Genomic DNA, 26,096 nt, shown 5'->3' with positions numbered 1-26,096 from the left:
AGCTCTCTGTTTGCTTGTTTGTTTCTTTACCTATTAAATTAGTATTTGTCTTCAAGCCCGTACGAGTTTCCGGTTGTATGATCACTGTGTCACTCTCTACCTGAGTTTTACTTGTGGGATTTGGACCAGGGGGTGCAACTCCACTTGGACACCAGACCTTATTTATCCAGGATGTACTCGGGGTTCCAGGCCCCCATATGAAAACGTATGGTGGCTGTACCTTTTACCACAATACCTTGCAAACCTAGCACAGTCCAGTAGATACATGGAAAGCCATATTTTTACAATATTTGTCTCTATACTTACGACATCATGTATGCTATAAGTTGGAAGATTTTAGAACTTTTCTGTACGTCCTTTGTGAGCGTTCTTATGGTTTTCGTGCGTTAAGAATAATTATGAATATTGGTAAATGTACCAGTTGCCATTTTGAAGCTCTCGGGATTATGGATATTTAGGTGAAAAGAAAAAAACAGAATAAAGAATATTTGGGAGGAAAATTATTGGAATGTGGGATATTTAGAATGGAATACGAGATAATTATTCCAAAAGTTAACGGGGTGAGGGATACTCAGACCCCCCCTGATGAGGCCTCCATCTTTTCTCCTATGGAGTTCTATATATACCAGCAATGTTTCCAATGATACAAAGTATGAATGGAAACTGAAAATGTAGCTGCGCAATTTCCAGTGAATCAATCTCGTACAAATATGATCGGTGATTTCTTTTACCAGATATCGCAGGTTGTGGAAATTTAAAAACAAAACTATTTTTACATCGGATACCACCCCTCCCCTCTCTTACAAACGTTGATTTCGTGCGGCGTTAAAACCCCATGAAAAAGCAACTTGATCTACGTTATACTCTTCTGTTGGTAGTTTTTACGAGCGTACTGAAAAAAAGTATTTTTCAAAAGGCGCAACATTGTCTCGGCTTTACTTGGCTCAAAAAGCAAGAGGGGCAATTGACCCCCACCCCACTCCCTAAGAGTCTACAATTTGTAACGACGGCTGCCACCCCGCGTACGGCAGTTTTCGCGCCAAAACTAAAAGGCGTGTAAACTTGAAAACAAACTTCATTTTGTAACTGAATCGTCGTCTTAATTCCGCTTCGTTTTAACCTTAATCGTTTTTTTAGACAGCCGTAAAGAGGTCGAAATCATGGTTTAGCGAGTTAGAACACTGAAGAAAAGAAATTGTTCGTGATTTAGAGAGGTAAGATGTCGTACAGAGGTTGCATTCGCCGCCACTAATTTAGTGGATTTTAACACTCAAAAGCCAGCTAAATGTTATCAATTTTACCAGTTTCACTTTCTGCATTTGCTAATTCACCGGCCGCTTTCTTTGAATTAAGCTTTAATGTTCTCTCCTTTCCTTTCAGAGGGTACGTTAACAGAGGAACAAAGTTAACAAAGCACTGACGACTCATGAACTTGGGACTTCACAGCTCACAATTCAGACATGTTAAGCAAGGTTTTGTGTGAGTTTAAACGAACTTATTGTAACAATATATGCTCGTAGACTGTGTTATTGTTTTTAAAGCACTTGGTCATAGTCTTAACAATGGCTCACATTTTTTTTTTTCAAAATTCAGTGATGGTTTTTAATGCGCACTGACGTATTGGTTCAACAATTTGTCCTCGACTTGTGCAGAATTAAAACTGACCGAACTGAACGCGCAAGAAAATCAAACACAGACTCTCGGGATAAATATTTCTCCCTTAGTCACTGTTTAGTAGAGATAAACGTGTCATTGTAGCATTAAATAAGAGTCCAACTTCAAAGTCGCCGTCCGAATGATCTTCTTGTAAACCATGCATAGCGAGAGATCAGAAGCGATTTTTTCGATCAATACCCTTGATCAGTTTAGTGTCTTTTGCCAATCAAATTATACTTTACAGATGAATATGTTAAGACGCTAAACAGTCTAGACCAAATAGAAGAAAACGAAACTTTGCATTCTTGCAGGGTCGTGCTCCCTACTCAAACCAAAATGTTTCAGTTGAACATTTGAGATTTTACGTTGTTGTTTTGCAAAGGACGGCTATAAGAAGTACCATGAAATCAAAAGCACGTGCAGGCGTAATGAGGGTCAGTTTTGTTCAGTTTTAACTTCCTTGAATACATGGCTTGCCCTGAAACTTTTTTCAAGCATGAATGATTCCTTGATATATATGTCATGGCAAGTCTAGGGTTCAAAAAATCAATAACGCGTGGAACAGTTTCGCCAAAATTTTTAGTCGTAATGACTGGCTAGCTAGTAAGACTTCATATCAAAGTTCCCCATGCAGGCTATAACATGGATGGAGGTTATAAAATCTCTGAAAACATTTACGTTATCAAAATATTTTTCAAGAAAACTTGGAGTCGTCAAAGATCTACTTTGACCACTGGCTGACCAGAGTTACAACTTTGCAGGTCGTATTTATTAGGGGTGCTGTACTGATTTGACCCATTGTGACTGATAAGCCGTTTCTTGGAACAAAATAGTCGTCGGAATCAGAGTGAAAAATGTGAAAACATAACACGAATTTAAAGTACTGGAAGACCTCAAAAACTGTTTAGTGTAATAACCCGTAGTGAAGTTGTTTTGAGAGTACATTTTTAATATCTTGCAGGCCTCCATTTAAAGCGTCAACTCGAGCTGTTCAAATGCCACCTCCTTCACCGCCAAAGTTGGACGACATTCTCTCACAAATGTCCCAAAGAGATCTGTCTTCCACCCAGCTTTTTCGCTCAAACTCCGAATACTTCAATGACGCGAGGACAAATCATGCACCATCTAAAGTTACAGATATGTCCCCGTTTGGCAAAAGGGTAGCTACATTCCAGAGCAGCTACGGAAGCCAATTGAGTAGGGCCTCCGGAAACTGGCTGACAAGTGGCTCGCAACTAACTCATTCAAGATATTTACAGGCATCACAGGTAGTTAATGAAGAAGACGAGGCTGATTATGGAGACGAAGAGTTTATACAAGATTCCCCAGAGCTGTTTACCCAACGCGATGACTTTAACCTGCAAGGGGCTCCGTTTACGACATATGACCTGGAGCGTATGGGCAGCTCAGGAGGTATGAAAACTCCTTATTTATCAGTCTTCTCACATCAGTTACTGAAAAGATTGGAAACTGAAGTGAGTGACTTCAGCGGCTTCACAGCTTCAAAAAGACTCCGTTGAAGTTTACTACGTACCTTACATCAGGGGCTAGTATCGGAATCATCATCTATCCTATCTGTGCCTAAGTCGCACATAGGGCTTCGGTATCGGAATGATCCTTCAGTAATATATTTAAATTAATTGGTCTTTCACAGTCACTATTCATCTTGTATAAGAATTTATCCTATACGATTGTATTATTTAATCTAAATACGCACGCTAAACGTTTCGCAATTCGTAGACAACAGGATAGACCTAGTGTCACAGCACTCCAGGCATAGCGACATACACAACGCATCATCTAGACAAAGCTAATATTACTTTTGGATCGTTTGTAGGTTTGACGTTGAATGACTATAGTCCAGAAGATGAAGAGAATCCCAGCTCTTACCAGGCAGCAGCTCCGCAGTACAACTTTGACACTCCAGGTCGACTTGTAATACCAGGTGAGGAAATACCAAACTTTGTACTGAGATTTATCAAAATAAGGAGGTTAAAGATTGCCATGATAGCGGCTGGTGGTTACTGTACAAACTACAGATGAAAGGACATCCGGGGAAAATAGAAACCGCCCGTGAATCACCCGTAGGTTGTAACTGCACCTCATCCTGTATATGTAGACTTTGACAGTCGTACAAATTGAAGTCATCTTTAATTATGCAGGGTGATCCTTTCAGTCACCTAGGCTCGCATCAATAGGGGCCCTGCACTATGTAGAGCCTATAGATTTAACTATATAGCAATAGTAAAATATTGTAACAGTGTAAAAATCCAAACAAATATGTACAAAAAGTGCTTCTAAATCAATATTAAACATTTTATTTCTTTTCTTGTTTCGTTTTGCAGCTTTTGTTGATCAACCTGGTACTTCAAATACATCGATAGGACTTCGATCAATCAACGAGATACGTATCCTTCGATACTTTTAAAAGGCAGTAATTAGTCTTTTGAAGTTGATCGTTGAGGTATCACCTCAAACTAGCTTTTTGTTGAAACTACGTGAATGAATTTTCAAGATATATACTACAATACTTTTAAAAACGTTTATATACGCTATCACCCTTGGCTCCTACGTTACTATCTTTCGCCGGAAACGCAAATATCGAATGCGTGCGTTTGTTCATGAGATCCACATGAACAACGCTGGTACAAAAACTTTGAAATAACAGAGTCCAGTTTCTCAAAGCAGGTTTCTAGGTAAAAGTAAGCTATGAATAAACATAACGCATTTCGTTTGTCCAACATTTAACTTTACACGGGAGAAGAACTGGCATTTGTATAAAGGAGAATTTTAAAAGCCAAGCTCTCTAGGGTTAGAGTTAACGGCTTCCGAACTGGGCTTTCTGCAGGACTTTCGATATCATTAAGAAAGAAGGCAAAGTTGTCTATCTTTAACTACACTGGGTAAATTATTGTCGAGTATTTGAAAAATATGCCTCTTGTTGTTCAAATAAGCGTTTTATAAAAAAAAAGTTTTCTAGGCACGTGCAGCCATCTTCTAACAAAACCTATATTAGTAAATTTTACTTGTTCACGATTCACAGCTAAATTAATTCCCAGTTTTCTGCCTTAACAATACATAGCTAACCCATTTCGTTCGGTTTTCAGCAATTTTCCGTATTTCAATATTGTACAATCAAAAGTGTTTGACGAGGTAGGTGTGTGGACCAGAACTGATCCAGGAGGTTTCTTAGTTTGCTTGTTGTGTGGTCAATGTTAACGAAAAGTGCCCTCCAGCCCTCCGGGGCAAATAGATTTTCCTACCGTGGGGCAAGTTACTTTCCCTTGTCACTTTCCCAACGGACAAGTGCTTACGATAAGTATTTTGCCAGTCAATTAATAAAACGGGAAGCCAAAACGAGCATACCATTGCCCAGGGCTAGCAAAATTTGAGAGCTACTTGTCCGAAGGGAAAGCTGGAAATCAAACATTTTTCCAGCTTGGGATCGATAGGCATGGCAAATCAAGCCAAAAGACTGTAATTCGCAGTATTTGGTAGTAGTTTACGTGCTCATTGGTAGAAAAGACGTCCAAGCCATATCATTTCATGTTGTTGTAAGTAAAATCCTCCTGTTAACAGGTGATGTATACGGACAGACCTCTCGTTGTATGCGCCCCGACTGGGTCTGGCAAAACCGTTATTTTTGAACTTGCCATCATTCGGCTACTCATGAACAGTGGACAGGGAACATCGAAGGCCAAAGTAGTGTACAGTAAGTGTTTTGTACGCAACACACTTTCTAACCGAACAAGCTGATGAGCATTAAGTCATTAAATACATAGACACTTCAAAATAACTGGAGAAGACCACTAATTGCGCTTTATGGTGGCTTGTTTGGCGGAAGTTCTTGTGGATGGTGGTTGTGGCTGCAGATTTCTCCCCTTAAGCTTCTATATATTGTGCAGATATTTTTGTATTTTTCTTGAAATGTAAACGTTGTTGACTGCTTTTAGCTTTAAATGACAGTTTTGTTTCGTGGTTCAGTCGCGAATGCAAACGGCGATGTGCTGAAGTCAGATCTAGACAGCCATTGGTTTAAAACGGTAAAAAACAAACTATAATTTGGGGCAGGATAGAAATGCTAAAATTGTATCAAACTGGAGTCTTTCTCCCGTCCAATTTGTCCCTTTAGCCCCCTATGACTACCTTCGCATGCAGCAGCTCTCGGGAATGAAGAGGAACCGCGTTAATCCGACTATCCTCGGGTCACTAGCTGCAACGTTCACTTAAAGGAAGAAATTTTCTCACTGAGGTTTTTTTCGGGTTCAAATGAATTTAAGTGATCATAATAACTCGGTAGTTGTAAGGTGGAATTCCTCTGTAGTTTTATGTAGGAAGACTTACTTAGCGTGCCAATCTTTTTAATCCAAGTGGCCCCAATGAAAGCGCTCTGCAGCGAGCGATTCACAGACTGGTCAACCAAGTTTGAACCATTTGGCTTGCGATGCAAAGAAGTGACAGGCGACAGCGAACTAGACGACTACTATGAACTACAGAACGTCCACATTGTCATGACGACTCCTGTAAGTTTGATGTTTAACAATGATATAATTCACGGTGCTCGATTAGTGCTGTAATTATAAGGTGGCTGGTATGCAGCAATTGTGCGTTACTGTTAGGAACGTTACTGTCAACCCTAAACACTGTTTTAGTCGCTAAATAATGGCGTTAAAGGAATTTAAGATCATTGGCAAACAGTTACTGATTACCAGACTTTTTTTTTTGACATAACAGTTTACCATAGCAAAAGTATAGTCAGTTGCTAAGCCTAAGTGCTTGAAGGGCGTGTTTAAGTACTCGATTTTGTATTACTGAATATTTAATGATAAAACGCGTCCTTTTGTGAAATTTTCAAACAATTCTCCGGAAGAGGGGTCGGAGTCACCTTAAATATTTGAAAAATGTGGTTATGCATTAAAAGCAAATATGGACCGAACATGGCACTTGTTTCCTCGACTGCGTTAACAGTGAAAATTATATTTTTCTTCATACCAACAGGAAAAATGGGACAGCATGACTAGAAAGTGGAGGGACAACCGTTCTTTGGTTCAATCGGTGAAGCTGTTCCTCATTGACGAGGTCCGTTGACTTGAGCTTTAGAGTTAAGCGTTTAGAGCAATATTTATTATGTAAGACAGTGTGGCCGCTAGGCCATGTAGGCAAAGGTCGTTTAGCGTTTCTCTCCACTTAAAGGGGGGTCCGATGTGTGACAGTATGGCTTGAGCGCGGAAATCTTGTAGATCAAGCAATTTTTGAAGAAAAGGAACCGCTGCGTCAGTTGCGTAGCGTCAATTTGGGTTAGCTAAGTACTATTCAGCTACATATGCACATAGGCCGGTTCCCCTTAATTTTACTAAACGATAAGTAACACATTTGTTTTGCTTAAGCATATTTTGCCCATGTACTTATATAGCTTGCATTTCGCGCGCTTAAAACATGTGGATGGATTTTTATCCAATATTAAAAATGACAGTATTAAGACAAGAGAAGGCTCAAAAAAAAAAAAAAAAACTTATAGTAACCTTTTCGTTTGGTAGGTTCATCTCCTAAACGATGATGCGAGAGGCGCTACTGTTGAAGCGGTTATCAGTCGCATGAAGACCGTTCAGTCCACCATGACTCGAAATAGCACATCAGGAAACAAGAACAGTCTGGAAAGAGCGAGCATGCGGTTACTAGCCATCTCAGCCACCATACCAAATGTTGAAGATGTAAGTTAAGAAACACTAAAACATACATGCACCTACAAACTCGGTCTCTCTCTCCAATTCTTCCATGCATTCCTTTAGTTGGAGAGCAGTGCAAAGAACTGCTAAGGGAAAAAAATTCTGTTCCTTTCTCGGCTTGCCGCTCTTTGTACTGCTCTCCAACTAACCAAACGACTAGAACAAGCTAATCACAGTGTCTGAGAAGTTAGTGTTAACTCTCGTTTGAATTGATGCTTTGAAAAAGTTTCAGTTTTGAGAGCCAACCATATTAAACCCTAACACTACGTGAATGCTCATCATGATACTAAGCTAGATTGTCAGGGTAAGTTATTTAACCCTAATTCTTTGGCATTTAACATAAAATAACAGTGTTTCCCTTTTCTCTGTCACAAAAAGATCGCGGCTTGGCTCGGAGGAATTGACTCACCCGCATCACACTACAGGTAATTAAGACTTATTTTGGAACCCAGGCCCAGGGAAATAAAAGGTTTTATTCACACGAGAACCCGATCGCCTCTGCTCTTAGAGAGATTAGTGAGATTGAGTGCAGACTTCCGTGGAGCGTACTATCGACTTGGCTAAGTATGTTAAAGGAAGGTTTTCCACTCAACTTCCGGTTACCGTACGTTCTTGCTTCATAAACGTTTCGTTAAACTCCTTAACCTCACGGACGTCAGCAGTGAAACGCGTATAAATTTCCCGGCTAGGCTACAGTTACAAAACTTTCTTTTGATTTTATCGTGTTTCGTTTCTTTACAGTATGGACGATTCACACAGACCAGTCAAGCTAAGAAAGGTTGTCCTTGGCTTTCCTAAAGGAAATAACTACTCTGACTTCCGATTTGACTTGTCTTTGAATTATAAACTAAGTGGAATCATTCAGACTTACTCCGATCGAAAGCCCACCCTTGTGGTAAGAAAAATATGATATTTACGAATATTAACCTTAATCATGACCTAACATCCTCCAAGTTCGGGTACAATCAAGAATCCGGTCCTAACGTCATCTCGTATAACAGTGTTAGTTTGATCAAATTGCTTCATATTTGATGGCCACTCAAATAAGTCTATACGAAGCTCATAACAGCCAGCTATGGGGGCGTTTGTATGCAGTTGGTACTTCTGCCTTGTGTGTTACGAGATATGCATGGTGTTCTCTTTAAAGCTCTGTTCATTTGAAAGCTTTGCTTCCTTTCCCTCCAGTTTTGTTCAACTCGAAAGAGCACTCAGCAAGCAGCACAGATGCTTGTGAAAGACGCACGATTTATCATGAACTCACAGCACAGGCAAAGGTATTAACAAACTTGCATGAGTTACTGTAGTATACTCAGTTATTGAGTGTGATGTATTTCCTCTACTTCTCCTTGGTCTACAAAATTGAATTTTTTGACGATATTTCAGTTTTCGTGTTGAAATCAAAATTTTGTTCCACGACCGATACTGGTCTTTTTCTCACAAAATGAATGATTAAAGCCTTGTATATTACCAGTGGGGGATCTAGGAAAGGGACCCGGGAGCCCCCCCCCCCCCACCCCCCTTATTTTATGTAAAAAAATAAGAAATCACAGAAGGAAGAAAAGCCGGCAGGGCAAGCAAAACACTCCCCCCCCCCCCCCCGCCTTTAGCTCAAGGTCTGGATCTGCCTCTGATTACTGTTTCCTTGTCCTGTTGCTACAGCAACAGCAACCAACATATAGTTCTTGGTATGGGTTTTGCACAGTAACGCTTGTATGATCTCTTTCATTTTATTAAGGCTTCAAAGAATTGCTAATTCTCTTCATGATTCCAAATTGAGAGGTGAGTGTTACGTCCAAATATCTTTGGTTATTTACAACCAAGGTGAATTTGTTTAGTATTCTGATGTCCGTTTGACGGAGGCCTTTGTTACAGATAATTGTCTTCACCTCAGATCTCAGTACCCCACCGGAGTTCTCCTGGGCTTTTTTAGACTTTTTAGCATGGTATACCAAGTCTATTTTTCGATTAGGGATGATCTACTTATCCCTTAAGTCCTTTTTACATTTCTTAAAAATTCTTGTTTCCTCCATTTTCAGAGCTCGTGATATGTGGCATAGGCTATCACCATGCAGGCCTTGATCCTGCTGACCGTAGAAATATCGAGACAATGTTCATTAAAGGTGACCTGCCTGTAATATGTAAGTAAACCGGCAGAGTCTTACTACATGTTGCCGAATTTCCCTTTTATTTCAGGGCCGCAGCCAGTAAAAAATTATGTCTGAGACAATGTCCATGGTTAAATTCTCTTCCCAGGTATTTAGCAGTGTTGTACGTTCCTCCTACAGTAAGAAAATCAACAAAAACGAAAAACAAAAATGATTGAGGCAAGTGCCTCGGTTTGCCTCCGACTGGCTACGGCCCTGCCTTTCAACGTACATGCGCACCATACGAACCCTACAATTGGCGATCGAAGTCTCAATTAAATGCATTTCGCTTTTTCCTATGATTTCAGTTGCTACCAGCACTCTGGCTGTAGGGGTAAGTTTTTGAGATCTTTTGTTTACTGAACCTGTAAATTACAGGTATTTATAAAGTAGCGATTCTGATTTAAGCTGAACTGTGTGCAAATGTAAATGAAAACTAGGTATTATGTGTTTTATTGTTATTTCTGCTCTAATCTAGGAAATATTGGGCGCCTTTATAAACACGCAAGACTTGTGTTAATTCGGATTGCTTCGGAATAGTTCTAGGACTTCGAAACAGTGTATCAGGTCTAACCCTGTCAGAACTCATTTACACGCCGGTAGAAGTGTAAAAGACGTAAGAGTACTCAAAACATTTCTTATACTTATGTCCAATCTGAAAACCGAAAGTTGTTCATACAGCTGAGCAACATAGAAAGAAAAAAAACAAATTTCTCACACTAAGTAAAGGTAATGTTGGTCGCTAGTTTGCCCTCCGTCCTAACGAGAGATCTCTTGTTAGGTAAATCTTCCGGCTCATCTTGTTATCATCAAGTCAACTGCACACTATGTGATGGGCGTATTTCAAGAGTACTCTGAGACGCAAATACTACAGATGATTGGAAGGGCTGGAAGGCCACAAGTAAGTTGCCACCTGTTGTTTAATGAGGTAATTGTCCTTGCAATTTCATATGGACTTTGCGCTTCATCATTCGGTTGATTTTTAATTTTCTCCGCCCGGGGCGGGGGAAATCCCCCGTGAAAAGGTTGGGGATGCTTGACTAAAAATATGAATTAAGCCACAGAAGGAGACCAATCTGGTTGTGACACGAGCTTTATTTCACCCCTAAAAGATACCGCTTAGAACGGACATGACAGCGCTTTTTATCATTTTGGGGCCGGGGCACCCTAAACACCCTAAGTGAGACTATAATCCGTGAATTACTCTCCTAAGCGAGACAAGAGCATCCCTGACCTTTTTGTATGGGAGACCCCCTCCACGAGTTTCTCTGACCCTGATTTCTAGATAAAGGCACTTCACGTTATTTGAAAACCATAACCAACTTACCAGCTCAGCTTGATATAAGTCTTGATTCCGTTTCAGTTTGATACCTCTGCCACTGCAGTCATCTTGACAACGAGTGCTAATAAGGTCGGTCTAACGTTTTTGGAACGATACAATACGATACGATAACTTTATTAATCCACGGTATTTCCATCAGTCTATTTATGACAATCAACTACAGTAGCTACCTATCTTCGTAACTACAATCAAAGAATACGAGAAACGGATTTTGTATTTGCTCTCATTCTCTCTTCTAATGTTTGAGATACATGATTTACTTTAACACTGAATCAATAAATCATAACTTTCCTTTTCCATTAATTTTCGAAACTGATCGAGATTGTCGTCGTTTTGGTGAATATAAACATGTAAGAAAAACTCAACGAGTTGCCCACACGGCTAGGAACAATATAAACCAAATCAAGTTGCATCTCTACCATTTAATTTTATTTTAATTACATTGTGTTGCAGGCAAAATACACAGGTTTACTTGAAGGAACTCAGAAGTTAGAAAGCAGGTTTGTTACGTTACAAGAAACGCCTACTCAGTTCAACTGAGCATGCGGCAAGACCGCTTGGACGAGCCCTCATTCAGTTTAGTCTCGAATTCCCTATGTTTCTTTACTGCTGGCATCCTGTGGTTGAGGAAAACTTGGCCAGGGAAATCACATTATTATTGTGATGTCATCGTTTTCGAAAAGCTTCTTTTGCAAAATGTTTTACTTCCACACTAAAATGCAAAGCCGGCGTTTTCAAATTCCTCCGGTTTGAAGAGCGCTTTGAAGAGCTTTGTTTTCGTGACGGATTAGTGTGGACGGTGGGCCTAACGGTCGAAATAAAGCTGCGCTTTTAAATTTCTCAGGCTTAGTGTGGACGGAGCCTAAAAAGTCTATTTTGGGTATCTTTGGTTCTTAAATCATGCAGCAGCCGTTGAGTGTACGTGTTATGGACAGTAGTCGCCTGTTTATTAAGGCCTACGCCTAGTTGGAACATATAATTGTTATAGCAGAAAATGAATAAAAGTAATTTTTAGTGATATGAATGTAATATCATTTCATCAGCTTGCACCATCATCTGATCGAGCACTTGAATGCCGAGATCGTCCTTAATACCATCACGGACGTGTCCATCGCCCTGGAATGGTTGAAGTCCACTTTCCTATATATAAGGATATTAAAAAATCCTACGCATTATGGTGAGTGCAAGCTTTTAAATCTCTGCTTTAAAACTGTGAACAAACCTTGGTTTGCTGTGTTTTTAATTCTTCTGAGGAGCATTTCTTTTTTTTTTTTTTTTTTAAAAAAAGCATTTTATGACCTAAGAAAGTGAAAATTACTACAGCTTTGCACCTCTCAACTACTAAAATCAAGAGAATTTTCTCTTGCTAAAATAGATAAGCAGCAGTCAGAAAACACGACTCCAAACTACAGGTTCCATGAAGCAGTAGAAGTAGAAGCAGTGACAGTTATTCGCCAACCCTCTTAGCACTATTATCCACAGTAAACCAATTGCACCCCAAGACAGCTAAATAATGCTGGGAGGAGCAAGGTGTTTATAGTAAAGTGCTTTGCCATCAAGTTTAGGAAGTAGCTACCGCTTGTAGCTATCAACAAGCCGCTTTGTATCCCTTGACTTCTTTCGGCTTAATTTTCTGTAGAATTAATTCCTTAAAACGTTTATTTTTGACGATGTGATGCTTTATTCGTGTCTGTTATTATTCCTTCTTCTTATAGGGATACCCGAGGGACTTGAGAAAAAAAGTTTGGAACAAAAGCTACAAGGTACATTTAGTTAATACCTTTACTTTTTTATATATACATTGTTACACCCACTGGTTGCAATACTTCTACAGTTACTTATACTGACTTACAAGGCTGATTCATATACTTACATTATTTATAGTACTTCGTATTCAATATGATTAAATCCGTCACTTACAATACTAAGGCTTACACTACTAGGGTTGGCGAATGGTCCTTCAAAAACTCTGGGTCTCGTAAAATTTTAGTCGAATTTCACGGGTCTCGCAGTCTCGTTTTTTAGCGGTTATGTGCGTCTCGCAGTCTCGATTTTTCTACGAAGCTGTCTTGGAGTCTCGATTTTTCGCAAGGCTAAGGGTCTCTAAGTCCCAATTCGTTCCTTTAACTATTTTTATATATTACGTCTTGTCTTTACATGATATGGCGTTTCAATGAAGCAACTTACAAATTTTCTGAAAAAAAGTTAATCCTAACTTCTCCTAATTGTCTTAATTCCACAAAAAGGTACAAAACCTACCGCAACGTCCGGTTTGGCGCCAGAAAAACAGTTGTATTTCTCTAGGATATCATGATGTAGTGTGTTATAATCGAATTTCCAGTTCCAGTCAGTTCCAAGAAGCTGGCTTAAGGCTGTACAAGCTCATTCTAGCTCGAATTTTGAGAGTCTGAACGTCTCGCGCTCGCACTCATGACACTTTGAAGTCTCGGTCTCGCAATCTAAAAAGTCAAGATGTCTCGGGCTCGTAAAGAAAAACGCTCGTCTCGCCGTCTCACAAAGTCTTGCATTTACCATTCGCCACCCCTACTACTTATATTACTCACAATGCAATCAATACATTCACTACTTACAATACAATACGATCACTTGCGCTGCTAACAAATGCTTACACTACTTACAGTGCAGTAGATAACTCATGTTGCTTATAATACTAGTTAACATTTCCTACACCGCAATACGAATAATAATGTCACTTGCAATATTATTCGATTAGTTATGCCACTTAAAACGTTTACACCTTTGACATAACGCATATTTGCATTATTGCATTACTACTGCACCTTTACAGTTTGGTAGTTAAGTTCAGGACTGAGGAAAATGCCTTCGAACCCTCCTATAGGTGTTCAAATTGGTACCTTCGATCATTCTTAAATTTAATTTTGGAAAATACTACATTAATCTGCTCCTATGACCCAAATAGTAAACGAGTGAAATCACAAGTTCTTCTTGGTCCGCTGTCAAGATTCTTTAGTTGGAAACTGGCAATCTAAACTAACTCTGAATTTTTTTTTTTGGCATAGACATTTGCTTGAAGAGCCTGAACACACTGGAAAAGGCCGGGCTTATAAAAATGGATGACGGATTTGATCTCAAGCCCACTGGTAAATGAAAATACCATAGTATACCATAACCATACCTTAGCTCTGATATGAATTACAGAATTGGAGTGTGGGTGTATGAATTTAATTATGGTAGAAGACCAAATAAGGCAATATAAACTTGGCTGTAGCTCAGTGAGATCAGTATCTGTGAATGCAATATAATCTTTCTATCTGAAAACGAAACTGACTGGCTCAAACCCATGACGGCTTAAATTCTAAGGCTGTGTTCACTCTTGGTGCCCGAGCCCTGGTGCCCTGGCACCAGCACGAAATACTGCTGCGTTTAGACACTGGTGCTCCAAGTTTCCAAGTACCACTAAGTACACGAGTGCAAGGCCTAGACCAAGAGCTCGAATTCTGGTATGCGTTCTTGGAAAACAAGGTGTGTTCACATTAGTGCCCAGCGAGAATCGTACTCAGGCACCGTGCTCGGGCACCAAGTGTGAACATAGCCTAAGAAGCTACTATCCCTATTCCTTACTGGGTTCTGACAATAAATTGTAGGTCTTATGTCTTACAGAGATCCTTTTATACATCTTAATCTCCTAAACAATAATGTTTTTTTTTTACGTATATTCCAGAGGCAGGTCGTCTAATGGCCAGATACTGTATTGCTTACGACTCCATGAAACAGTTCCTTCAAATCAAAGGAACTGAAAACCTCAGTAACATGGTAAGCAACTCTGCTTTGCTAGCTTTGAAGTTTTTGAAACGAATCGAATCTTGCGTTCTAGATGCACTTGGCTTATACTTGTATTATCGTGCAATTTGCAGGTTGACTTAGTATCAAAATGCAAGGAATTTTCCGATGTTAAGCTAAGAATGAATGAAAAACGAGCACTGAATTCTCTTAACAAGGACAAAAATATGGAAACTATAAGGTAACACTAATCCTTTAAATAACCTAGTGTCTTCGAGAAGTTCTTGAGCCAACGGTTTTCAACAGCGATGTTGCTAAATGTAACGAGACCAGCGAAAACTGCTGACAAAAGGTTCACGTGGTATATCGTACCGTTTCCGATTGGTTCGGAAACGCCTCTAGCTTCTCCGAGGATTTCCCACGCAGTTTGTTTCTCGGGAAACGAGAGCAGGATCGGGCCGAAGTATTAATTAGCTTTTCTTTTTCAATTTTGTCAGCAACGTCCTGAGCGTCCTATTTTATAGTTGGACCAGTTGAACTCGATGTGTGTCTAGTGCGATTGATAGAACCGTATGAACGCTACCGAATACTTTACAAAAGTCGTGTGCACTGCAGCATATAATCAGTACTGTTTCACGCATTTATATACGAGCAGGTTTCCAATCAATGGAAGAATCAAGACAACGGAACAAAAAGTTAATTGGTAAGAATTTCCGACTACCTTTTTCATGGTGTTTGTATTTTTTGCCTTTTAGTTTACATCGATAAAGTCGCCATTTATTATCATTTATCGTGTGCGATTTTTCCCATTCTACAGCCTCATTCAAGCCACGCTTGGCTCTCTCGCTATATCGGAATTTTCTCTGAACCAAGATGTTACGGTAAGTTCTCTATATTAACTTCTTAAGACTAACAACTACTAGTAATTTGCTGCCGAATTCTCCTTACAATTTTAATATGCTGTCAAGGAGATAAGTGACGAGAATAATGATGTTTATGTTTATCAACTGAAGTGATATCGTGTCGATGTTCAGTCAAACTTTCAGAAATACTCTATTAGACGTTAAAGGATATATTGTACGTAACCGAAAGGGTTAAGTTTTCTCTTTCAAAATGTTACAAAAACTGTCACAAATATTGTTTTCTATTGTGTTACTGTATTTTTTTTCTCTCGCCAGAAAATCTTCCGAGCAGGACAAAGAATTACACGCTGTAAGTAAAGAATAAAGTGTAAATACTCAGCAGCAATATTGTTGACGACTAGGCTGTGAACAGGCTCTCTAGACGAGGATAGGGCGAAGAGAAAGTGGGAAGAAAGAGGACTTTCCAGCTAGCCACGGTCAGACCCTTGCAGCCGGAGCCTGTTTACAGGCTGTTGACGACCCTCAACTGTATTTGCGGGCGATGGTGCTAAGACGTTTCGGAAGAAGTTCAATTGTCACTGACATAACTCCGATATAGGAACGACAGCTTGCTCGTTCACGTTAGGCTTGACATTACGTGAACGTTTTACCTCCTCAGGTTTGACAGAGCTTCAAATGTTGAAGAACGATTTCACGTCACTGCAAAACTCAGTCACTCTTGCAAAGTGTATGAAAGCCAGGTAATGATGTATATACTATTTCCAGTTATGATCTCATTACCAATTTATAAGACTGTAAATTAGCTCAGTAAAATACTACTCATTCCGCATATGTCGACAGATTATGGGAGAATTCCAAGTTTGTTTCAAAGCAACTGGAAAAAGTCGGTAAGATTTAATCTCTTATAATATGACATAGAAAATTGCCGTATTGTGATTGGCTGAGAGCAGGTAAATTTATCGTTGATTTTGCACTGCATTGCAAATTTATGCGCGCGTGTTTGTAAATTTCTCAATCATATAATAAATGAGTAATCGTATGAAAGCTCAAGCGATTAGGAATTTACACTACTCGTGATATTTGAAAATTCTTTCAAATTGCACTCGCCTAAAGGCTCGTGCAATTTTGAGAGAATTTTCAGATATCACCCTCAGTGTAAATTCATTTATACGATTACCTATGTTTATTTGTAGGCACAGAGATGAATTCTACTAATGGTAACGACGTAAAAGGGCACAAAATCAAGTTGGTCGCCAAAAATACATGTCTACAATATGTAATTCTTTAACCACCACACATATAGCGAAATCTGATTTCCAAGATGCATAAAGACCTAATCCCCCAGACCTTATATAATACATGTACTTTGGGAAGCGTTATGCGTTACCAATGCCTCACTGAAGGTGAAGTAACTTTTTTATGTTTTGATTGGCTTATTCCGCGTGATTTCAGTTTTCGTTACTGTCTTTTGTTTTCATTTAGGACCTTCTTTATCCACAATGATGGTCAACGCTGGATTGATAACCTTTAAGAAAATTGAAGAGACAAATCCTCGAGAAATCGAAATGGTACTCAGATTGTACTACTGATAACTGAAATGTTTTTCTTCATTTCGATCTTTCATTTACAATGATATTGCGACCAAGCGTCTCGTTCCATTTACCTTTCAGATCGTGAACCGTCATCCACCTTTTGGAAGCCAGGTATACCTGTTTCCTTCTCCCATCTTACGGGAAAATCAGAATGATATTGTATTAAGTATGATTTGGATTCGCGAGTTCCTATGAGCTTCGGTAAACAGGTTTACGCATAAGTATACAGTTTTACCTTCTAGCGAGGCTAACTCATGTTATTACTGTAACTGCTCATTTTGCTTCAGATTCGTGAATCAGCTTCGAGTCTGCCCAAGTATGAGCTGTCTGTTCAACAGGTAAATTATTAAAAATCAAACATCAAATGACGCTAAAAACAATCATTAATCTCTTTCGTATCGAGCAATTCAGCTGTGCTCATACTCGTAATTTTCGATCCGTTTTGCGCTTCGCGCTCGTCCGATTTTGGAGTTTCTCACGGGATTAGACTGCTCAGTCCTATTTTCCTTACTTCAACCCTGAAGCATTTGCTATGTCACAAAGTGTTTTGTTAATGTTTTTGTACACAGACTGGAAGACACCAGCCTAACCGAGCAGAGATAGTGATCAATCTAACCATGACGAACTACATCAAACGAAGAGACGTCATTGGCTCAAGACGGAACAATCACTTTTGTCTTGTGTTGATTTCTGATGCTGATAACAAAGTGGTATTCAAACAGAGATTAAGGTAATGGATTTTAAAAATCTAAGTAGTCTAAAAGATCCAATCGACCTTCCGGACTATCATAAAACTGTATGAACGGATCTGTACCTCTTCCCTAGTCATTAGGGGAGTACTGGTAATGGGACAAACACAGTGCAAAATGCTTTATTGAACCTTTGAGATATTCAAAGTCTGGTAGCCTGAGATCGACTCGCGAAATCCCGTGAAATATTTTTTTAAAATAAAATTTGAGGAATTTGCAGGCAGAAGGGAAATCGATTTTTAGTACAAGCAGTCGAACCTCCTGTAAACGACCGCCCTTGTGAAGAGAAAACAGTATGCACGTTGGGAAATTTCCGCTGATGCGGCGAAGTTAATAGTGGATCCGCACGTAGTGCCCGTTATCAGAGGTTCGACTGTAACCACATATATGATTTGCAAGGATATTTGTCTTCCATTAGACATTACGTTAACTTGAGGCTTCACTCTTTATTAGTGACGCTGTGTTCATGAAGGAGGGTTGCTGGAGTAAACGAGTGGATGTACAGCGGGCAGCCGTTAAGTCCTCAGAACTCAATATACACCTCATCAGTCAAGAATACGGTATCACTACACTTGATATTATCAGTCATAACAAAACAGGACTAAAGATATGATCGATCATCGCAGTTATGCACACAACTTAAGCAGTTGCGAAATTAAAGCCTGAAAAAAGTTCAGGCCTGAACGGGATCCCATTCTGGCCTGAATTTTTTTTTTTTCGAATTCATATCATTCTCTGCAGTTCAAATATATGAAATTTCGTATATTCACTTGTAAAACAGGACTAAATAAAAAAAATATGTTAAACTGAGTGTAAAGCCTTTTAGAAGCTAAATAAATGAAGCGGCGAGGCTGGAGGGGTGTTGCCTTGGTGTATGATTTATGAGATATGAGATATGATTTTTATTTTCTCCCCACATATAACTTTGGGAATTTAAAAACGTTTTACGATTTTTTAATGATGATTAGGGAGACTGAAGAGAGGTTATATTTCTCATTTTCAGTTGGTCTGGACGTGAGTAAAATCTTCTCACCTCACTACACTGGCGTTGGGCCCTATATTGTCGTGAGTAGAATAACTATCAATCTTTATATTAGAGACAATATAACGTCTCTACTAACAACTGTCTTCGGATGCATTTTTGTTGTTTTTGTTGTGGTCGTGGTCGTTATTGCTGTTTTTGTTGTTACAAATTTCAATTTCTGTTTTACGACAGTTCGATTGTCATTTAGTGGGTGTGGTTTTCTATTTGTATAACAGATGAAAAGAGAACCATCGGCAATTACTCCTAAAATCGCGAAAGGTATTGCAACCAATTCAGGTGAGTTTAAAAATATGCAACTGCTTTTTTGTTCTGCAGATATCATTGCCTGTTGAGACTCGGGTTAATGATCATGGGTAAATATCACGTTTGCACTTTTCATAACATTAGAGGGCCTCTTAAATTATATTTACAGGTAAAGATGTTAGGCTCATCATAAAATGTAATTGGCCATTTACGAGTTGGCTTTTGCCTCTGTGTCAAAACGAGTCTTCTTGGTAAACCATTCAAATGTGTTCCGGCTAGAGGTTTATTTTTCATGTAAATCAAATTCATTTGAATTCAAATTCATATGAGACTTTGCACGAGGACTCATTTTGAAACAGATCTAGAGACACAAGGTAACTCGGAAATGGCCTATTACTATGATTTTGTTTGATTACCCTGTCGTTAGTTATCATTACAATGTTGGACACATCGTTTTATGACGTCAAGTATGTATGAAATAATTCATATTTGAACTGCGGTTGTAGATGAAAGTGAAGAATGATCATCGCAGTAAATTTCCAATTTAAGCAATTGGAAAGAAGAAGCCTGAAAAAATCAAGGCTTCTTTCCAATTGCTTAAATTGGAAATTTACTGCGATGATCATTCTTCACTTTCATCTACAACAGCAGTTCAAATATGAATTATTTCATATACACTTCACGTCATTTCACTCCTCACGGGAAGATATGAATTCAATCTATTGACCTCGCTCCCAATGTATGGCTTCATAGCTCAGTTGGTAGAGCATCGCACCGGTATCGCGGAGGTCACGGGTTCGAATCCCGTTGAAGCCTTGATTTTTTCAGGCTTCTTCTTTCCAATTACTTAAATTGGAAATTTACTGCGATGATTATTCTTCACTTTCACTTCGTTTTATATCATCAGAAACGACAAGCGGCGCTTCATCCAAAGTCGGCACGCCCAGAGTTCCTTGCAGTCATCGCTGCCTAAACAAGGAAGTATATCCTTTGAAGACTGAGTAAAGCAACTATGAAAACCACTCACTGAGTTTTCCATTGATAATGGCCTCATTCATTGATTCAGTTCTTCAGTTCATTAAGATTCTAACAGTTCACCACTGTTCTCTTGAAATTGAACAGTAGCGTATGGAATAACTTTTAGCTCTAATAGATCTTTATTTATTTGTCTGTTTGTTTTTGTTTTTGTTTGTTTGTTTTATTTTTTGTTTTTTTTTTTTCAAGTAAATTCTTATTCAAGCCTAGTAGCTAATCAGGCCGAAGCATACATTTATCTCCACCCTCTATAGCATGAACATATGCTAATGCTACTTTCCTCTTCCCTCTAAAATGGAAGCTAGTCTGATCTATGACTGGTTATTAACTTACCCTCCCTCACCTCTGAAGAAGGGTGTTTGTAGTAATTGCATTACCTAGCACATTTTTTTAGCTTGTTCCTTTAATTTTGATTTATTCATTTCTCCGAAGTAGAGAGAAACTATGGGAGTGATAGGTTTTAGGTACAATGTGGTTAACTTCCTCCTATCCAACTGAAGCCGATATAACTAACGTCACTAGCCCCGCTACAGCTACTCGACTCCGGGCCCATCAGTTCCCTGCACCTCCCTTGGGTAAACTGATCAACGTTTCAGCAAAAGAAAAACACGTACAACGAAACAAAATAAAACACTCTAATACTATGTTTCACCAATTGAAAGAGCTTGAAAGTAATGTTGCTTCCTTAATGCAACCCACATGTGGCCATGAATGCTGCAAGCAAGGCGTGGTCTCCAAAGCCAAGAAAAAGAGGCCAGAAGTAAGTTACTTTTTGTCTTCCTAAACTCTTTACCTAACCATGAAAACACGACCAGTCCACAACCACCAGGCTTCACTTCGAAGAATCATAACAGCACCACATGAAATTACTGCTAGATATACTACAGAAATGAAAGTTAGATCCACCTTAAACAGCGCAATAAACAGTGCTACTTTAAAGCTTAGCTTACTTTAGTACAGAAAGGTTAATAGAACATTCCTAACTTCACCGTTTAGATAGACCAGAATGAGGAACCAAACCGTTTACCATCCAAGAGTACACCAACCAAAGGTAACTCGCTTTCAACCCGCAACTAAGTCGAATACAAGATAATCAATCACCTAATGATGGTCAGGACCGTTGGCGCGCGTCTCCACTGCTTGCATTATGCGAGTGTACTTAATACGACAAATCCTACGCCTAATGCAAGGGCAAAAATGCCTTAAAATGGATTGAAACAAATGGTGTCTCAATATAAGCCTCTGATTATTTATCAAATGACATCAGACCATATGTAAACAGTCAAAATTTACAAGACTCTCTACATCAGAGTGAACGTTAAATTTGGGACCCCGTTATATATTTATTTGTTATTACGAAGCTGGTGGTTTTCTAAGATTAGATGGGACGAATGAAATTTCAGGTTATGTGCAGGGGGCCGTGCAGGGGTTGAATAAGTTGAATAACCATTACCAAAACAAAGTAAAGTCTCAGCATGTTAGCAGCCATAGCTAGCCATGCACGGAGAGCTCTATTGGTAACTTAGGCTGTTTTACAGATGTAGTCAGAAAGAATGCAGAAGAGAGAAGTAACATAGACATGTTCTTGAAAAATCTTCACCAAAGAACTCAAGCGATCCCTGGAACACCAGCTAAACGTCTGAAGGTAACTATCGAGTAGCTAACTACTCTCATGTTATCTAAGCAATAGAGCACTTTTTTCGTGTTTGCATAGTCTTATCTAAACACGGGGGGATCGGAGAATTCGAGACAGTATGCAAACCAAGAAGAGAAGTCACCCAACCCCCGGCCCTGATGTTTATATTGTAACATATTTTTCAAGAATGCGCGCGAATCTAAAACGTCACAACCGTGTTTACATCCTTTCATCTAACACACCTATCGACCAATGAGAGCGCGCGTAGCATCTCAGTTATTTTATACAGCGAGTTCGGTTGTCCGATCATTTCTATCTAATTAGTCCTCTTTTACCTTCCTGTACCCCCTTGCTTTCTTACCTCCATTCGAATAAAAGTAAAATAATTTTTGCAATATTGACTTTTAAAAATGGAAAAACAGATTAAATTTATTTGAAATACCAATCTGAATGCCAATTTCCAATAGACCATCAGTAGTTATTTTTTCACTGTTAAAACTCTATGAGGGAGAGTCCTGATTAGTGACTTAAAGTAAAATGAATTTCTTTTAGTATGTATTTTATTTTGGATAACCACATAGGGTATTACGATCGATACAATGCAATGGTGCTACCTAATGAAATTTCTGTTGTTAAGATGTCAGGGCAAGAGACTGGAGAAACCAGTTTCGTGGATTTAACTCTTGATGAAAGATTTGGGTACTCTCGCAAGACGCCATTTCACCATCAGGTGGATACCGCTGTAGTGAAGGTCGAGGACGTTGACTCTGTTACGAAAATAGCTCCTGGTGAAAGTTGTTGGGACGAAATTGACTGGCACCAACAGCAAATGGAAAAATACCAAGATATGGGGGAAGATTTTGAAGACGATGGTAAACCTGTCTGTTATTGCTCATTAAAATAAGTATTGACGTCTATGGGACCTTTATTAGTGTAAAGTACCTGAATCAGTGTCGTAAATAGTATTGTAAGTAGTGTGAAGGACTAGTATTGTAAACAATGTAAAATAGCTTCTGGTAGCTTTACAAGTATTGCATGTGGTGTAAAGTAGCTGTGTTGTATTCTAAGTTGTGTAAGTGGATGTATTGTAATGGTAGTTGTAACGGTAGGTGTCAGTATTGTAAGTAATGCAAGTCGCTGTATTGTAAAAAAAATGTGACCCTTATTCCTGTCTTGGAGAGTACACCAAATCAGAATGCTTATAAAGTGTTTGTTTTTTGGTTTATTTGTTTGTTTGTTTGTTGGTTGGTTGGTTGGTTTGTTCGTTTGTTTGTGTCTTGCACGAGAGATATGTTACATGGCTTACATAATGGAAAGAGTAATAAGAATGCTTCTTTCCAAAAAAAAAAAAAAACAAGCTTTGTTTTATTTCATCAGATCATTTTGCTGATGAGTTACCCTGCTTTAGCGTTGACGAGTTATGGAATGACGACGAACTTGCCTTGATTTTAAATGATGACAGTGATAGCTTTGCCAGCCCACCAGACCAGAACTCATTGGAAAGGGCGAACAATTCTTCGCAGTCTCACCAGTTCACTACCGCTGAAAGGCATCAAGGTAATTCAAATGTCAAAAGTCAAAAAGTCAAAAGTAGGACGTCCGATAAAGTCAACAAACGACTCCTGCCGAGTTCACAATTTATAACACGGCCGAAAGCGAAAGTAGCATATAATACCTCTTTATCAGTTGATCACATGTACAGTCAACCCAAGGAGAACCCCAAACGAATTTCACATCCATTGCCGCCCCCGCCACCCACCCCTGGAGCGGATGATTTTGAGATGACTGGTCGTGGGCGGTCCGCAAGGCGTGCATACAATGAAAATTGGAATGAAGAGCAGTTTAAAGATGGCACAACTGAAAGAGTCGCCCTGCGTCAAAACTGGAGCACATTAACACACGATCCTCTACCTGTTGGGTTAGAGAAAGAAGAATGGGATATTTTGCCCGTGTTTACTAAACCTCTTCAGCGAAGAAACTCTTCAAGCTCAAACCAGCAATCCAGCGAAAATCTCCAAAGCATGTTGAGCTCAACCACGTTGGAACCCTTGGAGATGAAAGAGACAATTTGCTTAGAAGAAGAAAGCGTTCCTATGATCGACGACGATTTCAGCACAAATCGATGTGAACAAAGGTAAATCAATTATTGTGATGAATGTCAGACAATCCAGCACTGTTTAAGTAACCATACGTTTCGTAACTTGCGTACAGTTTTCCCCTTAAGTGCGACGTTGTATGCAAAGTATCGATCGCACCATTGCAATCTTTCACAATGATAGCATGTGACTAATTTTGACTCACACGCAACTAAGGCCTAGTTCACACTAGTGACGGTAATGTGAACATGGACATAAAGATTAACGAAAATATCACTTGTTTTCCTTATGTCGTTGTGTTTCATGCCGTTAATGTATCTTGCTGTTATGTCATTACGTCAGGATGTTCACACTGCAAACTTAACGACATAACGTCCTTATTACGTTATGTCGCTAGTGTGAACTAGGCTTAACATGTACCATAAAGCCAGGCATTTCACCAAATACAATTCATGACATATATGTAGCATTCTCATGGTAGTGGTACAACGAGTAAGCATGTGTTGACACTTTATCCCTTTTCTTTCAGCCCCATCTCTTCTTCTTTCTTCTCTTCCAAATCATTCAAGAGGTAAGTTTCTAGTTAACTGTAATGCCACATCACTGTTCGAATTATTTCAGTCAAACGGACAACTGGTTCAACTCGTACTGTCCCTTCTGAAAGGGACGCGAAAATCTTGCTACTAAATAGCAGCATAGGGAAAGATATTAAACGACTCAACGTGATTGGTGATTTCAATTAGGTGCGACGTTGATACGACCTCCTGGCTCCATTCTTTTTATTTACTTAGGTTTTTTTGCTACCTTTGAGAGTGAGCAGTCTTTAAAACTCATTCGCTCACTCACAAGCACATCCAATTGCCTATACTACTTCTTTCATTGATATCAAGAGTGCTGTATGGCTAACTCAAGGCCATCTAATACTTCTTAATTGTTGCTTTCCTTTTCTAGTTGTGAAAAAGATCACGAGGAACAAGACGCCTTTACGGGAATTTTCAACGGATTATTGTAATCCACTCACAGAAATGATCGAAAGCACGGAACAAGAATGCAGTCGCGAATCTTATCCGTGCTATTAGACGTTGAATTGTCGCTCAGTTATTTCAGATTAAGAGAAACCTCGCTGATGGCCAAGGGGCTTCTTACGATTCGAGAACACTATTATGTACTTGACAAGCTTCGCGATAACTTCTCACCCTTTTAAGGGAGATGTATAAGCATTTAAATGATGTGTAAGCATTTAAAACTTCTTTAACACAGTTCATTACACTGATGCAAAAGACGCAACTGAAATAATTTCGGCAATGAACATAATCACACTCTCACATTATTTCAAGGTAAATTTTTATTTTATCTTTTCTAAACCAATAAAATAGTTCAGTTTGTTGACTTTCGGTTTATGTCCTTCTGAGTCCTATTCTTTCACACAGTCTTTTCCATACTAGCCTTTGATTTCTTCGCGTTTGTCATCTAGGAATAAATATGTCATGTACATCTTATAAAATTACAAATCAAATTTCTCCGGCGTAGTGCAGACGAAAACATTTTAACTGTTTTCAGAGTGAAAACCCCGTTTTCAAATTCCTTCGGCGCACTGTGGACGGCGCCCAACATGGCCGCCTTTTCATTGATTCGGTACACTGATATGGCCACCGTGAAGTCATGTGAACACTCGCGATAAGAAAGCCTAAGTCACAGATGAAACACACCTCAAGTAATGTTCAATATTCTAATTAACCGAGCCCTTAAATACTAGCACCTTAAAGATAAGGCCTATTTTAAATATATTTTCAATTACAGTTTAAATACATGAGATATACATGGGCATAAGGCATAAAAGGCATGAAAGAGTTCCAAAGGCCTCCAAAAATATACTCATTTTACAATAATTTTCACTATTTTATACATATAGTAACCCACAGATGTGACATGAAAATTGTTTTACCCTAAAAAATATGGCCCTCCAATTTTAATGAAGGATGGACCATTGCATTTTTGAGGAAGGAGAGCAACAAATGAAAAGAAAAATTCCTGCCGAGTATAAAGAATGAGGGAAAAGAATGAAACTAACTAACATGTAACCAGCAGAAAATGTTCAAAGTTCTGAAAATTTCAGTCAGAATCTCCCCCCCGTCGAAAATGTAATTCCCATCTTATACCACTGAATTGATGATTTATATATATGTAAGTTATGACATTCTAATTTA

At 39.0% G+C, this 26,096-nt stretch overlaps 1 protein-coding gene and 1 non-coding gene across 2 annotated transcripts; both read left to right on the top strand.

The window, feature by feature from the left end:
• The first annotated feature begins 4 nt into the window (after positions 1 to 4).
• LOC145502211 (putative ATP-dependent DNA helicase HFM1) lies at positions 5 to 26,025 on the top strand. Its single transcript, XM_081481469.1, has 44 exons — positions 5 to 1,214; positions 1,381 to 1,479; positions 2,618 to 3,173; positions 3,415 to 3,601; positions 4,002 to 4,064; positions 4,739 to 4,809; positions 5,236 to 5,368; positions 6,028 to 6,179; positions 6,655 to 6,735; positions 7,194 to 7,367; positions 7,761 to 7,807; positions 8,124 to 8,277; positions 8,568 to 8,656; positions 9,118 to 9,161; positions 9,419 to 9,520; positions 9,835 to 9,860; positions 10,308 to 10,427; positions 10,890 to 10,937; positions 11,322 to 11,368; positions 11,912 to 12,045; positions 12,584 to 12,631; positions 13,910 to 13,990; positions 14,572 to 14,663; positions 14,765 to 14,871; positions 15,286 to 15,333; positions 15,448 to 15,511; positions 15,809 to 15,842; positions 16,152 to 16,233; positions 16,334 to 16,380; positions 16,976 to 17,061; positions 17,164 to 17,196; positions 17,373 to 17,423; positions 17,655 to 17,815; positions 18,288 to 18,394; positions 18,838 to 18,899; positions 19,095 to 19,155; positions 20,030 to 20,103; positions 20,615 to 20,917; positions 21,154 to 21,208; positions 21,696 to 21,802; positions 22,431 to 22,665; positions 23,171 to 23,927; positions 24,419 to 24,460; positions 24,841 to 26,025. The coding sequence occupies exons 2-44, from the start codon at positions 1,427 to 1,429 to the stop codon at positions 24,899 to 24,901; spliced, it is 5,079 nt and encodes a 1,692-aa protein (XP_081337595.1). The 5' UTR covers positions 5 to 1,214; positions 1,381 to 1,426; the 3' UTR covers positions 24,902 to 26,025.
• Positions 19,866 to 19,938, top strand: Trnat-ggu (transfer RNA threonine (anticodon GGU)). Its single transcript has one exon. It is a non-coding gene; the product is annotated as a tRNA-Thr (tRNA).
• Positions 26,026 to 26,096: the final 71 nt, after the last annotated feature.

This window comes from Orbicella franksi, chromosome 11 (genome assembly GCF_964199315.1).
Source record: "Orbicella franksi chromosome 11, jaOrbFran1.1, whole genome shotgun sequence".
Taxonomy (NCBI): Eukaryota; Metazoa; Cnidaria; class Anthozoa; order Scleractinia; family Merulinidae; genus Orbicella; species Orbicella franksi.
Note: the sequence above shows the minus strand (reverse complement) of the source record. Positions and strands in the feature narration are given on the sequence as shown.

Bases quoted from the DNA above. Each gene is read 5' to 3' on its own strand.
- LOC145502211 (XM_081481469.1), top strand. From the start codon at position 1,427: ATGAACTTGGGACTTCACAGCTCACAATTCAGACATGTTAAGCAAGGT. The intron at 10,428-10,889 runs GTAAGTTGCCAC...ATTCCGTTTCAG, and splicing joins GAAGGGCTGGAAGGCCACAA to TTTGATACCTCTGCCACTGC. The intron at 13,991-14,571 runs GTAAATGAAAAT...CGTATATTCCAG, and splicing joins ATTTGATCTCAAGCCCACTG to AGGCAGGTCGTCTAATGGCC.